General features: G+C 40.1%; 3 protein-coding genes across 7 annotated transcripts; 1 reads left to right on the forward strand and 2 right to left on the reverse strand.

Moving 5' to 3' along the window:
* Nucleotides 1–949: 949 nt before the first annotated feature.
* On the reverse strand, nucleotides 950–2,330 carry mrm2 (mitochondrial rRNA methyltransferase 2). The gene is made up of 2 exons (XM_030347591.1): nucleotides 1,934–2,330; nucleotides 950–1,788 (listed from the first exon to the last, which is right to left on the reverse strand). The coding sequence occupies exons 1-2, from the start codon at nucleotides 2,232–2,234 to the stop codon at nucleotides 1,361–1,363; spliced, it is 729 nt and encodes a 242-aa protein (XP_030203451.1). The 5' UTR covers nucleotides 2,235–2,330; the 3' UTR covers nucleotides 950–1,360.
* A 227-nt stretch (nucleotides 2,331–2,557) lies between these two features.
* nudt1 (nudix (nucleoside diphosphate linked moiety X)-type motif 1) lies at nucleotides 2,558–4,185 on the forward strand. 2 transcript variants are annotated; one of them, XM_030347603.1, is made up of 4 exons: nucleotides 2,558–2,705; nucleotides 2,791–2,947; nucleotides 3,075–3,220; nucleotides 3,729–4,185. In XM_030347603.1, the coding sequence occupies exons 2-4, from the start codon at nucleotides 2,796–2,798 to the stop codon at nucleotides 3,899–3,901; spliced, it is 471 nt and encodes a 156-aa protein (XP_030203463.1). In that variant the 5' UTR covers nucleotides 2,558–2,705; nucleotides 2,791–2,795; the 3' UTR covers nucleotides 3,902–4,185. The 2 variants fall into 2 exon arrangements, with proteins under 2 accessions (XP_030203463.1, XP_030203473.1); XM_030347613.1 differs by lacking the exon at nucleotides 2,791–2,947 and having other exon boundaries at nucleotides 2,568–2,705.
* snx8a (sorting nexin 8a) lies at nucleotides 4,155–12,643 on the reverse strand. Of its 4 annotated transcripts, none has more exons than XM_030347541.1 (14): nucleotides 12,474–12,643; nucleotides 12,243–12,309; nucleotides 11,658–11,785; nucleotides 11,167–11,296; nucleotides 9,857–10,047; nucleotides 9,529–9,649; nucleotides 8,359–8,495; nucleotides 8,120–8,200; nucleotides 7,815–7,975; nucleotides 7,431–7,560; nucleotides 7,266–7,334; nucleotides 6,469–6,618; nucleotides 5,856–6,005; nucleotides 4,155–5,386 (listed from the first exon to the last, which is right to left on the reverse strand). In XM_030347541.1, exons 2-14 carry the CDS (start codon nucleotides 12,262–12,264, stop codon nucleotides 5,309–5,311), a joined length of 1,548 nt encoding a protein of 515 aa, XP_030203401.1. In that variant the 5' UTR covers nucleotides 12,265–12,309; nucleotides 12,474–12,643; the 3' UTR covers nucleotides 4,155–5,308. The 4 variants fall into 4 exon arrangements, with proteins under 4 accessions (XP_030203401.1, XP_030203425.1, XP_030203418.1 ...); XM_030347565.1 differs by lacking the exon at nucleotides 12,474–12,643 and adding an exon at nucleotides 10,240–10,393 and having other exon boundaries at nucleotides 12,076–12,267; XM_030347558.1 differs by lacking the exon at nucleotides 12,474–12,643 and having other exon boundaries at nucleotides 12,076–12,267.
* Between the last annotated feature and the right edge of the window lie 110 nt (nucleotides 12,644–12,753).

The raw sequence follows: 12,753 nt of genomic DNA on the forward strand, positions 1-12,753 counted from the left end.
GCTGAAGGTGCTGTATGTAAGGATACTGGTCGGTTATCATTGCAGATTTCCCTGTTTACTCAGCATAATCTGAGGCTAGTGCTGCTAGTAGGTCTACTGCTTTTGACAAGTTAATTAAACTGTTAATATTTATTATTATTGCTTATACATTTTACTTACATTTTACTCCGTTTTTTTCCCTTGTATTGTATTTTCCCTGCCTGCTTTATTGTGTTGGCTACAAGTGGATTTCCCCTCGGAGATACAGTACCATCTCATCTAATGTTGTCTTTACGTGTTGCAGAGAAAAATAAATATGTCCTGTCCTTGTATCGGGGAAGGGTCCGACGGTGAAACGAACATCCAACACCTCAAGCTAAAGTGCCCTCCAGTGTCTCAACATGCAGAGCCTCCTTCCTATAATGAAACTAATATATTGTTACCTGCAGTGTACCCTCGGGTCCAAGTGCAACAAGTTGTTACTTCAGCCGAATCCAATAATTGTACATTGTACTGCTCCTTTTCTACTCACTTGAGGATTATATATTATATATATACATTTATATATAAAGTGGTTTGTTTTTAACGGTTATGAGTAGCATCTGTATGAGACACTCATATACAATACTATGCAAGTGTAACTGAACTGTTATTAAAACTGGGAAAGGGGCAGATAGATTTGAAGCACACTTTCCCCCAAAAAGGCCAGTTAGACAGAACAGCATATCGTCTTAACCAGGCCATCCTACAAACTATAAGCTCAACTCTCAATTAGCTCATCAAATCATTAAGTTCAGATATTTTCATATTTCACTGAACCTCAAATATATCGGGAGATTGGGAGCATTATTTTCTTAGAGATAGGAGTCAGAAATCAAAAAGTGAAAGAATTTAGGATTGGCTTGCAAAGTTGCACGTGGGTCTTTTATGCACCCCATTTACTGTAAATAGGAGAGTGATTACATCTTTCTACATGATTGACTGTCATTTATTAGCATAATCAGTATTGGAAAATTACTTTTTTATAAAACAAATACCTTATTGACTTTGGAGAATGGAAACACTCTGGGCAAACAATAACGATGTTAGTGCACGGGTTTCATTGTGCTCTTGAGAATTCGGCGTCTGATTATTCTTATTGCATGGGTTGATATTGCATTAGTTAGTTTTTATAGCGTTCATATTGCAGTAAAAAAAAAGCAGAAGCTGGCCGAGGAACTGCTGGAAGGATTGTATTCTAAGTCACAACAGTGCCATCTTCTGGTAAAAATGTGTATTAACTTAACAATAGTGGACAGAGTTGCAATAATATATGTAGCATAGTGATAATACAGAGTTCAGTGGAAAACGTATAGTCAATAGAAGACATATGCAAAACTCATTACTTTATTCTTTTGTACATTTGCCCAAGGAAATACTTCTCAGCTGATTCCTTCCTGCTTGCCTTTGGCTTTAGAGATCGGACACACCCAAACACAGCAGAGAGTCTATTCTGAAGCGTATGAGCCAGGAAGCCGTCCCAATATTTGCAAACCAGGGAGCCGCCAGGTTTGAGGATCTTCTCACTTAGGTCAATCAGTGTCAAACACATGGTGATGAGCTTCTCTTTATCCATATCTTTACATCCACTGGCATTGGGTGCCATGTCACTGAGAATGACATCAGCCTTGGCGCTGGGCAGAAGGTCTTGCAGCCTGGCGTGTGTGAAGGGGTCAGTTATGTCGTGACTGGAAAGGAAGTGCGCGCCATCTAGAGGCGCTATGTTCAGAAGGTCAATCCCGATCACTGTACCACGGGGCAGCTCTGCATCTGGGATACAAAGAACATAGCTTTATGCCTCTTTGTTCGTGCAATCGCGACATGTGGCCTAATGTGTATAACAACTCGCATACAAATGGGTTCGGCTTTTTAAAAGACGAAATAATTAATTGATAGGGTGAAAAGTAACACTCACTTGCTCCAGTTGAATTAACCCTCTGTACTGCGATCTGACTCCAAGCACCCGGCGCTGCCCCACAATCTATTACATTGTCTCCTGGTTTCAAAAGGCGGTACTTGTCAACGATTTCCAAAAGCTTGAAGGCACTTCTACATCGGTAATTGTGGACGCGAGATGCCTTTACATATGGGTCATTTAGTTGCCGCACTAGCCAGTTTTGGTCAGAGGTAGTTTTGCCTTTCAGGTTATGTGGGATCTTTTTCGTAAAGGCTAGTGTGGTATGCAGATATCTTTTTGGAAAACTTGAAGATTGCATACTTGGCTAGGAAACGTCATTTATCTCTATAGGTCATTTAGCATCAAGCAAGGTAAATTGCGCGTGCGCACTATAACCACAACATATAAATTGGTTACAGACAAAAACAGTCCCCTTCCCTTGTCGCACTGGATGAATAGTTCCTACCTAGCAGCACACAATCATTTTTTGTTGAGCAAAGACAAAGTTAGACGGTACAATATACAAGATACACTAAACACGTGTATATATAGTCGAAATATACGTTGTAAATACAAGCCATTACTCTGTTGTGCCGTTTCACTCATTATGACCATCATGAATGTTTTAAGTCGAGCATGTTTGAATGTAACACGTCTGATCTGCATTGGATCGATTGGATCAGTCCATGCTTTGGATGCGGCAGTCTTTTGCATCAGTAGTCCAGGAAGTCAGCGCGTGGGCCTTTTATGACCATATACGTATCGATCTTCTGAAAGGTTGCGCTGACTGGTAAACACAATGTTCCATAAGTAGACATGCCGCGAAGCATGATGCACAGCGTTTTTTTAATGATTGTATTGCGATTTTCCTATAGGTGAAATGTCAACCTCAAAACTACTAACCCTGGTTCTTGTGATCGAGCCTGAGCGAGTTTTGCTTGGCATGAAGAAGCGAGGATTTGGGTCAGGGAAATGGAACGGTTTTGGGGGCAAAGTTGAGACAGGAGAGACCATTGAAGATGGTGCGAGGCGGTATGTGTGTGTGTGTGTGTGTGTGTGTGTGTGTGTGTGTGTGTGTGTGTGTGTGTGTGTGTGTGTGTGTGTGTGTGTGTGTTATAAATGTAATTCTGAACTTGTTTAACTTTTATATATTTTTTAGGGAACTGAAAGAAGAAAGTGGTCTGGAAGTGGACGTCCTTGAGAAGATTGGAAATATCAAATTTGAATTTGTTGGCGAAAAAGAACTTCTTGATGTGCATATTTTCAGGTCGGACTCCTATAATGGAGAACCAAAAGAATCGGATGGTATGACTACATAATTATATATAATAGAAAAATATACATATTATTAAACAATGTAGATAAAGGTCCAATTTGACTGAATAGGTCGTAAATCACAAACAGGAGAAAGCAATCAAGTAGGCCTACTTCATATGAAGTATTTTTCTATTCCATAATGCAATCTAAAGCAAATATTTAACTTCATACAAGCAACACAGTGCGTGCTTGGACCATCAACAGCGAAGTGAAACCAACCATTGATTTAATAATACAATGGGTCTTAACATTAATGTAGTTCAGGTAATGATAACGGGAGCTTTTGTTCCTTATTAACTATATGCATTGTTTTGCGACGTGTCTATTTTAATTCTCTTTAATTCTTGAAGCCACATTTTGCAAATCAGAAAGTCCAAAATATGGAGGTTTCCGTTAACCTTGGTGTAGCAGTAGCTATCTAACTCAGGCTGAACTGTTTTGTCTCATTGTCTTTTTATGACTATGATTATGATTATTCTTCTTTCTCTCCCACCAGAGATGCGGCCTCAGTGGTTTGACATTGACAAAATACCCTTCAGCCTGATGTGGCCAGACGATATCCTCTGGTTTCCACTCTTGTTACAGAAGAAGAAATTCCTAGGCTATTTCAAGTTCCAGGGTCAAGACAAGATCCTGAGCCACACATTGGATGAGGTAGAGGACCTCTGAAAGAGCACCCAATGGTTGCCTGGATATCGTTACCCACGGATGTAGTCATAAAGGAGCAAACCTTTATTTCGTTTTTGTATCATTTGTTAGAGGAGGTTGTTAAAAGGTGAGGGGGGTTACAGTTTCTGTATTATACACTTTAGATGTGAGTAAACAACATACTGTATTATGTGTGGGATAAATCTGTTCCACATACTTTTGTTTTAAAATTCAAGGAACGAAAATGTCAAACAATTATTGTAAATTCATCATCTTGAGCATAATAAACGTTTTATAGATCTTTATATTTCACAATTTTCCACTTTGCCTCCATATCCTCAGTCATCCAACCGTCATTAAACAAGAATTGTTTTTACCTTCATTAACTCTTAAACCAAACATCTGTGCAAAAAGTATGAACTGTTTTCAAGCGAGTGAATTATAGTGTAAAACATAGCTTCAGAATCAGACAGGACAAGTCCCTTTGACATAGCTTAGAAATGTTGTTCCATAGAAAAATCATTGTACAGTACAAGTATGTATGAAATACATTTTTCAATACCATAAATGGAATAAGGTATTAAAACACAAAAAGATTTTCATCTTGCCCTGTTATCACAGCCAGCGATAGAAAATACAGTGAGTGAGAACACATTTTGGTACAAATTGTTGGATAAATGTCAACTGCCCATTGTTAAAAATATGTACAAAATAGAAAATATAATTTCATCAGATAAATGATACGAATACCACTTGTGTTTGACAAATATGTGCAAGCTTGATGTCTGTAGTTATATTTGTTTCATATTTTTGCAATCTAAAAAGAATGGAATGACAGAAGCTCACCTAGAAAGGATCTAATAAACTATGCTAACATCTATAAAGTAAGACCTTCATTTATGAAAAATATATTTCAGTTACATTCATATTTTGAATATAACCATGTGTTTCAAGTTAGTCTGATGCAAAAGCCCATTGGCAAATATGATAACATACTTGGCCAGCTCCAGGTAAAGGGCACCTGTTCCACTTTTTTTGCCACTTATCTTGGGTGTACTTTGTAAAGTATTTACACATTTGGCTCATAAGAGAATGGAATGAACAAAAATATATCTGACTTCTACAGCTCCTTAATTAAAATGTACAGGGTTTTTCTTGTCATCAGCTTTTCCTTGTTTTACAGTGATATGTCAAAGAAAAAAAAAGAAAAAATCTTATATTACTTTTGTCAGTTTTCAGTTTCAAGGCAATACAGCAACAACAAAAACCTTGCATATGATTACGTTGCAAAAATAATTTGCAATGTAGAACACTGGATACTTTTTCTTTATAGCAAAAGTTTAATGCTGGGTTACGTCTTCTTTTAGCTTGCAGATAAGGACTTTTCAGTTTATGATTTGCATTAGCAGCCTGTGGTAGATTGGGAGTTTAATACGGTGGCTGAATCCCATTATTACTGAAGAGAAATCCAAGTTTAGGCTGAAGATCATTCCACACTTCACCCATCTAGACAGAAAGCAAGAAAGATAAGTTACTTATTATAACAGTTATGCCATTAAAAAAGTGCTGAATTGGGAATTGGGTTATCCTTGACATAATCATTACACGACAGTTACTACACTTTAAAAAATATTGACTTGAACTTAGAGCTTGTTTTATACAAGTAGTAGCCCCTACAATACCATTCAAAATGTTAACTTTTAAAAGAACAATTTGTAAAAGCAAAAAAAGAAAAAGTGGGCTCGTACATCAGAATGCCTCCAGGAATGTTTTGTTGTTGTCATTTTGAGAGGACGCGAGAGTTGAGGTATCGTTGCATAATCGTAATGCAAGAAAATACTACTTGACGTCACATTACCATGTGACGCAACAACGTACAAACCCTATAAATTGTACATTCTAAAAAAAAAATATCCAACCTCCACTAACAATGCAGTAGTAATTAGGACCGGTTCTTATTTTCAGTAGGCCTTACCTCTGTGTGTCCTTGGACCTGGGACTTGACAAAGGCCCCCAGGATGTGGTAGGTCATAGGCAGGTAGGTGAAGATGAGCTGAGTCTCTTGGTGGAGGCAGAACAGGGAGAAGTAGTTTCGCAGTTCCATGGTCTGGATAGCGTTTTCTTGCTATGTTCGGAGGAGGCGGGAAAATGTTAATAAACACAAACACAGATCGTATTGACCATGGATGATCAGGGTATTTCTAGTGTATGAATCAACGTGGGAGAACAAGTAATCTCGGAACCCAAAGTTATTATAATTTTTTGTACAAATCCATTAGCAAAGACTGCATAATCTGATTTGAACTTTTTCTAGGTCTTCAGAATCTTAACCGACTTGCGAAGGGCACACTCCATCTGACAAAACAATTAAAACATTGAATGGATAGGTTATGAATAATATTATTATTGTTCCAATACCACAACCTACGTATTCCGTGAATCTAGCATTAGCTATACATCGAAACACCCAAGCAAAGTGTAAAAGCGAATGACGACAAGCCTAGGAACAGCACCAACTCACAACCAATACCCTTGACGGACTAAAAGAAGAGGCTAAGATTACGGTGGGGACAAAGGGCGGAAGCCACCTGAACGATGCGGGACTCAAGCTGTTCCACGGACACCTGCTCCTTGGACTGCGCGGTGGCGCTCATCATCTGCCTCTTCATCACGCTGTACTTCTGCAGGGCTCTCTGGTGCTCGTGGAGCACGCCTTTCTCGTGCCTCTCACACAGGTCCTGCACAGCAGCACCACCACCACGGAGACGGATCTCGGTTTATTTCACAGTTTTGTTGTTGAACACTCGATTCTGATTGGTCAATTACGGCAATCTAGGGTCTGTTGTTTCGGAACAGCAGACCGCTGTCGATGAATAACAGACTGTTGTTATGGAAGCAGATCCAAAATCTAAAAGGACTATGTAATCAAGTAGAAGCAATATAATCGTTTGTTGTTTTATTTTGTGATCAAAGACTTGATATCTTTAGTATGTAGCCGTGTAATAAGTCGGATAATCAATCATTATTTGTAAAAAATAAATTGACAGGGTGATGCAGGACTCAGGGGGTGTATTATCCCTTACTTAGTCACTCAAAATACATGCTTTTTTTTTTTAATCCCAAGAGCACTGATCGGTTGGATTGAGATGGAGGTTATTATTTATGCGCAGTCGGGCATTTGTCTCTGGGATGCCTACAGTTAGGCTGTGGATTGGAGGATGGAATCCAGGAATATTTTCTGTCTGGTATTTGAACACACCATTTTACCCACCATATATGCATTTCCATTAAATTGAACTTTGATTGATAAACATTAAATAAAGATATAAAGAATGCATATTGGATGGCATGTTATATTGTGTAGGGGAGCGATCATTGTACTAACTCTGTATGATTGCAGCAGATCCAGAAAGAAATTCAGCTTTTCCACCACGTCGTCTTCCTCCCTACGACCCTGAAGACAATGGCATGGAAAAGGTTGGTCCTTGGCTAAAGTTTTGCAAAATGGGGCTTGAAAGACGCCCAGTCAAACAGGATTGCAGGTTTTCACCTGTTGAGCGGCTTTGTCCGACAGCAATGCAAATTCTACAGAGAGGCCTTTGAGAGATTTCCTCAAGGTCGCCCAGGTGCTCTGAGAGGAAGCCAGAGGGGGAATCGATGAGGCATCTGAGCCCAGCGTACTTGGAACACAAGAGAGGAATTTAGATTTTGTCATTTGTAGTTGATGCTTCTGTGCAGAATGACACTCATTGAATTCAGATAATGTCTGGAAGGTATATATGGGTTAGTCATTTTGCTCAATGATGCCTTGAGGTAGCTTATAAAGGTTGGGTATTGAACCCAGTAACCATTCACTTCTCCTACGAATACACATCCATGAGTAAAAAACATGAATGCACAAAAAGTCTAAAGCAAAAACGAACATGTGACATACCTGAGTTCTCTGCCAAACATGAGCAAATCGGTTGCGTTCTCTTTAGAGCGCTCAGCCATTTTTTCAGCTCTGTCTCGCAGCTTTTGGAAGCTGTTGTGGATGTTTCTTATCAACTCTCTGCTGGCTGAGAATTGGTTCTGGATGTCAGTGGGAAGATATTCCTAAAAAAAAACAAGGTAACCAGACTGTTAGTTTGTCCTTAGGCTAGTCCTGTTAAAAAAGACACACAACTATATTATTCATTTTCATTTATTTGTTTGAAACAAACATTTGAATCAGCTCATTGTATAGTACAGCACACACACCTTTGCTTGGGTTGCAATCCGGTTTGTGATGAACTCGTCGCCCATTCTCTTGTAGGCGTCACGTAGTTTGATTTGAACGTCCTGTGGAACAAAGATAAGGAGCCATCGGAATGTCACACATTTTCTTTGGCTAATTGTCCTGATAACACACCATTCCCCAACTCTACCACATCCCTCCCCTCTCCAAGACAAATAAACCAGAGTCACCTCCCAATGCAGGTTCAAGGGAGCTTGCATACCGATCCGTTGAACGCGAGGAAGATCTTCACCAGTTCGTCGTCTGAGGAGAACGGGTGGCGCGCCACCAGGTTGAGGAACCGGCCCAGGGCCCGCCGCCGCCCCTCGATGAACTCTCGCTCCGAGATAGAAGTCAGGACTGTGGGGGGAAAGAACTAGAATAATTATAATGCAAATCAGAAAATACTAATGTCAGTATCGCAGTGGAACATGAGAAGAAAAGTAAAAATTGTTGGGACAGATGGGCTCACACATCAGCCTATTTACTAATTCATCAAACACATCTCGCAATGATGTCGACATAGAAACCGCTGTGTGTATGAAAGGAAGTAACGATGTCGGACTGGACTGAAGTATTTAAATGCAGTGCTTCAATGATTATTTGCGTAGCCTGAAGGCAGAATATGACTTTAGAATCTGCCGTTATTTAAGAAGCATTGATCTCGGCCAAGAATGTCAAACGGAAGTAACACGCGCATGATGACAACAGGAAAAATCTAACTATGTTTCAAGATAAAGTGAAAAATGTTGTTCCGCTTTCCATACAATCACAGTACCTTAGTCACCGAATCAACATAATTCCTGTCACATAAACAGATCAATCAATATGAGCAGCAAGTATTTACATCTGCTTGAAATGCTAATGTGAATGAGGAAAAAGAAGAAAGCAGTATCTTCTGCCTGATTTTTTTCTCAAAAAATGAATAATACCTAACGAATGCACATACCGTCTGAAATGTGCCATCCATATCTGTGAATACCTACATTTACATACTCTAACACAAATGTCAATAAATTCCTTATGCCATCTGTGCACCAGATAAAGTAATAGCCCACACATTTGCACTTGCATACAGCAGCATACATCAACCTGTGAGTTGTATACAGCCTTCTATAATTGTTTGCATCTATTCGTAAGTACAGTATTATTTCTCATATCTTATTTTTTGTCGTCCCTATTCCAGTTCTGCTTTTGTTCCGGAAATGAATTTCCTTTTACAGAATCACAAGGGATTTAACTATTTAAAAGTAATCTGCAGGAAATTCGACCAAAATCCCACCGAATTTGTGATAGATGCGTTGACATAAAGGGTGCACTTTGGAAATAACGAATAAATAAAATGTGTGTAATAAAACAAATAAAATAAAAAACAGAAGAGCATGTGACATACCTCCTTTTAACATCCTCTTTGGTGGAAGGGCTGGCACCATTCGGTAGGCAAATCTTTGCACCAGCAACTCATGAAAGACGTCAAAATCACTGTAGCGCCTGTAAACTGATATCTTGTGATGCTGTGGAGGCAGACACAAAAATGTATATTAAAAACCCTTTCTCTCTTATCGTGACGACAAACAAATACATGGCCATTTTATTGACAATCAATTCCCAATGCGATTAGTACATAAAAAAATGACTGTTCTGCACAGTCTTCTTCTTGAAAGTTTACCCAACACATTAAAAACGCCTTTGTTGGTTTTGCTCTTGTTTGAACCACTTGCCTGGCTGGTGACCTGGTACTCCACGTGTTTGAGGAACAGGCCCTTCTTCTCGGGGATGAGCTCAACCTGAACGCAGTCCTTGACCAGCAGCTTATCCAGGCTGTGAGCGACCGTGAGCGGGTCGTCTGGGGTCGCCTGCATCCTCAATGTCCCTAGGTCCTTGGGCTCACCAAGCTGGGGCTTTGGCAGCTCTGTGGCAAAACAGACACAAACAAAGAGGCTGTGTCATGCCGTGATGAATTGAATGAGCAAAACGCTGAAGTGACACTATTAGAGAAAACTTGCCGATGTGTGTAAGAGTGAGTGAGCGAGCTGGTGTTTGTGTGGATATCACGTAATCATAAACTGTATCAAATCAATTAATATATTGATTCACAACACACCGGTTCTGAGCCCTTCAATCAACTTTTGCTTAGGTTCATGTGACCATATAGTAGCACTGAAGGCCCAGGAGTGAAGGTCCAATTGGATTGCGACCGAAAATGTTCAGAATGAAAGCTGTGGCTGACTTCGTATTCTCTTCACCAATAGACCGGCCTGTAAAGTCATAGTAGTGGTTCAGAAACCGGCCTGTACAGTCATAGTAGTAGTTCAGACACCGGTTGCTTCTGATGTCATGTTAAAACCATGCAAGCAATGCAAAGTCCAATTAAATCATGAGAAGCATGTAATGTCGTTGCCACACACACACACACACACACACACACACACACACACACACACACACACACACACACACACACACACACACACACACACACACACACACACACACACACACACACACACACACACACACACAAAACAATATATCGCTGTCAGTACTGTAAGGATGTTCATAGAACATGTGCAAAGTGTGCCAAGCACTTACAATTGCGAGGTTAACCCATTACCCGTATTCAACAAAGATAGGTAATAAAGTGCAGAAGTCAGCCACCATTTTAAAAAACACCTGGAATAACACAGTGGGCCTCAAATCCTTTCAGTAAGTTAAAATAAACCTTAGCCAGGAAACCATATACTAGCTACCTCTATATAGAAACACAAACAAGAGCAACTGGTTCCTCTATTCTGTACCCACATAGCACTTGGATTTGGAATACCAAAGTTCTTCCCATAAAGTCATGTGTCCAGTTTAACACCCAGGCTGTGTATAAAAATGTTTAAATAATGCAAAGATATAATATGTGTCGATACAATCATTTTGATACGATAAAGAGACCAGCCGTAAAACATGCGATGTTGATGAGTTAATAATTAAGCCATGTTTTTACTGCTGTCCCGGCTTGAAGACGTGTGCTGTCACCGACCTTGTATGCAGTTTTCCAGAAGCTTCGGACTCGGCTGCTTCCCTTGTTGTGCGAGAGCAATCAAGGCCAGTGCTTTATAGAGGGACAACTTGCTCAGGAAGCCTCCCGTCGAATCAACGTGCTCAGCAATCTGCCGTTGCAAAACATGAAGTGCATATAAAGTGCGGGAGGTCAAGGTGTATATAGAACACCCACCGCGGTTTAACTATTTTACACATTTTATACAGTGGATGGTATACTTATCATTCACCTGAAACAATCAAGCTGACTTCGTGAAAAATCACGCCAATATTGGAAACATGACGCATTAGGAAAAATAATAATTAATAGGGAATATATTCTGACATCCAAATATTGAATCGACTGGATTCTTTCTGAAAGAGTCTCAAACCAAAATAAGCCAATGCAATTACATAGATCAACAGCTTCATTGCCAATTGTATATTTATCCGAGTCTCACTGACTAGACCATCGGGGTGCGTTGTCCCCACCTGTCCTAGAGCAGCCTTCTGGAGATCCGTCCTGTCGAGTAACCTCTGAAACACCTCCACCTGCACCCTCTCATCCGTTCTACATCGGATGGCTTCATGCACTTCCCTGTAGTACGGAGGGACGGACCCTGAAAACCAAACCAAAATCCCCCCAAAGATCTTTCAGATCACGTTATTTCAGTCTCACACAGATCGGGCGTCGGGTTACCATAAACAAAAACGTGAGCACATAATTAACTGAGACATGTTGTTTAACACTATCCAAAATCCTAACGCAGATTACCGACAGGAAAAACACATCTGTAAACAAAACAAAAAAGAGAGGCGAAACCCTACTCGCATTTAGTTAACCACAGCCTAAATGCATCTTTATAAAGTATTCGAAACAATGTGCCATGCAATAATCATTTCAACTTACATAAGTGAGTTGCAGTGAAAAGTACACCACGTTCTGCCAAGTGAACACCGTGCTTTCAGTCGGCGTCTGACGAGGCTTAACACGTTTTGGCAAACCAAATGCAACTTAAAAAGAAGTTGACGTTAAAACAGTGGGGCGCTGACCACTGTTTGAGATTTCGTACATACCTTCATTGATCTCTCCAGCCATGGCTCAGCTTGTCATGTGAGAGCCACAGCTCCCCCATGTGATTTCCTGAAGAAAATAGAAAAAAAAGAAAAAAGTATTTTTCCTTCCTTAAAGTAGTAGTGATTCCCTCACAGTCAGAGGGAACACGTCCACACAAGTAATGCGATGTCCCATCGCTGCGTAAAGTGCATGAATGTGTTAAAATGTTGTAAAAAAAAAAAAAAACTTACGTTTGAATCTATAAACGTTTAAGATTAACACGTGTGTATGTGTAAGTATAGTGCACCTTATAACTCGGGATATCAGAAAGGGTTAATGTTTGCTCATTTATCATGGTACGCTGGTAGGCCTCTGACTGAGTTGAGATGTATGTGGGTCTGTGTTGTGGTGTTTTCCTCTATGATGAATGGCAGAATATCGAAACCCTCCGATTTGTTTTTTTTAATCCGTCGCCGTCAGTAGCGCAGTCTTGCCTCTTCGGGGCGCCACTTCCATTGTGGAGCTGTGTGT

Source organism: Gadus morhua, chromosome 2 (assembly GCF_902167405.1).
Source record: "Gadus morhua chromosome 2, gadMor3.0, whole genome shotgun sequence".
Classification (NCBI taxonomy): Eukaryota; Metazoa; Chordata; class Actinopteri; order Gadiformes; family Gadidae; genus Gadus; species Gadus morhua.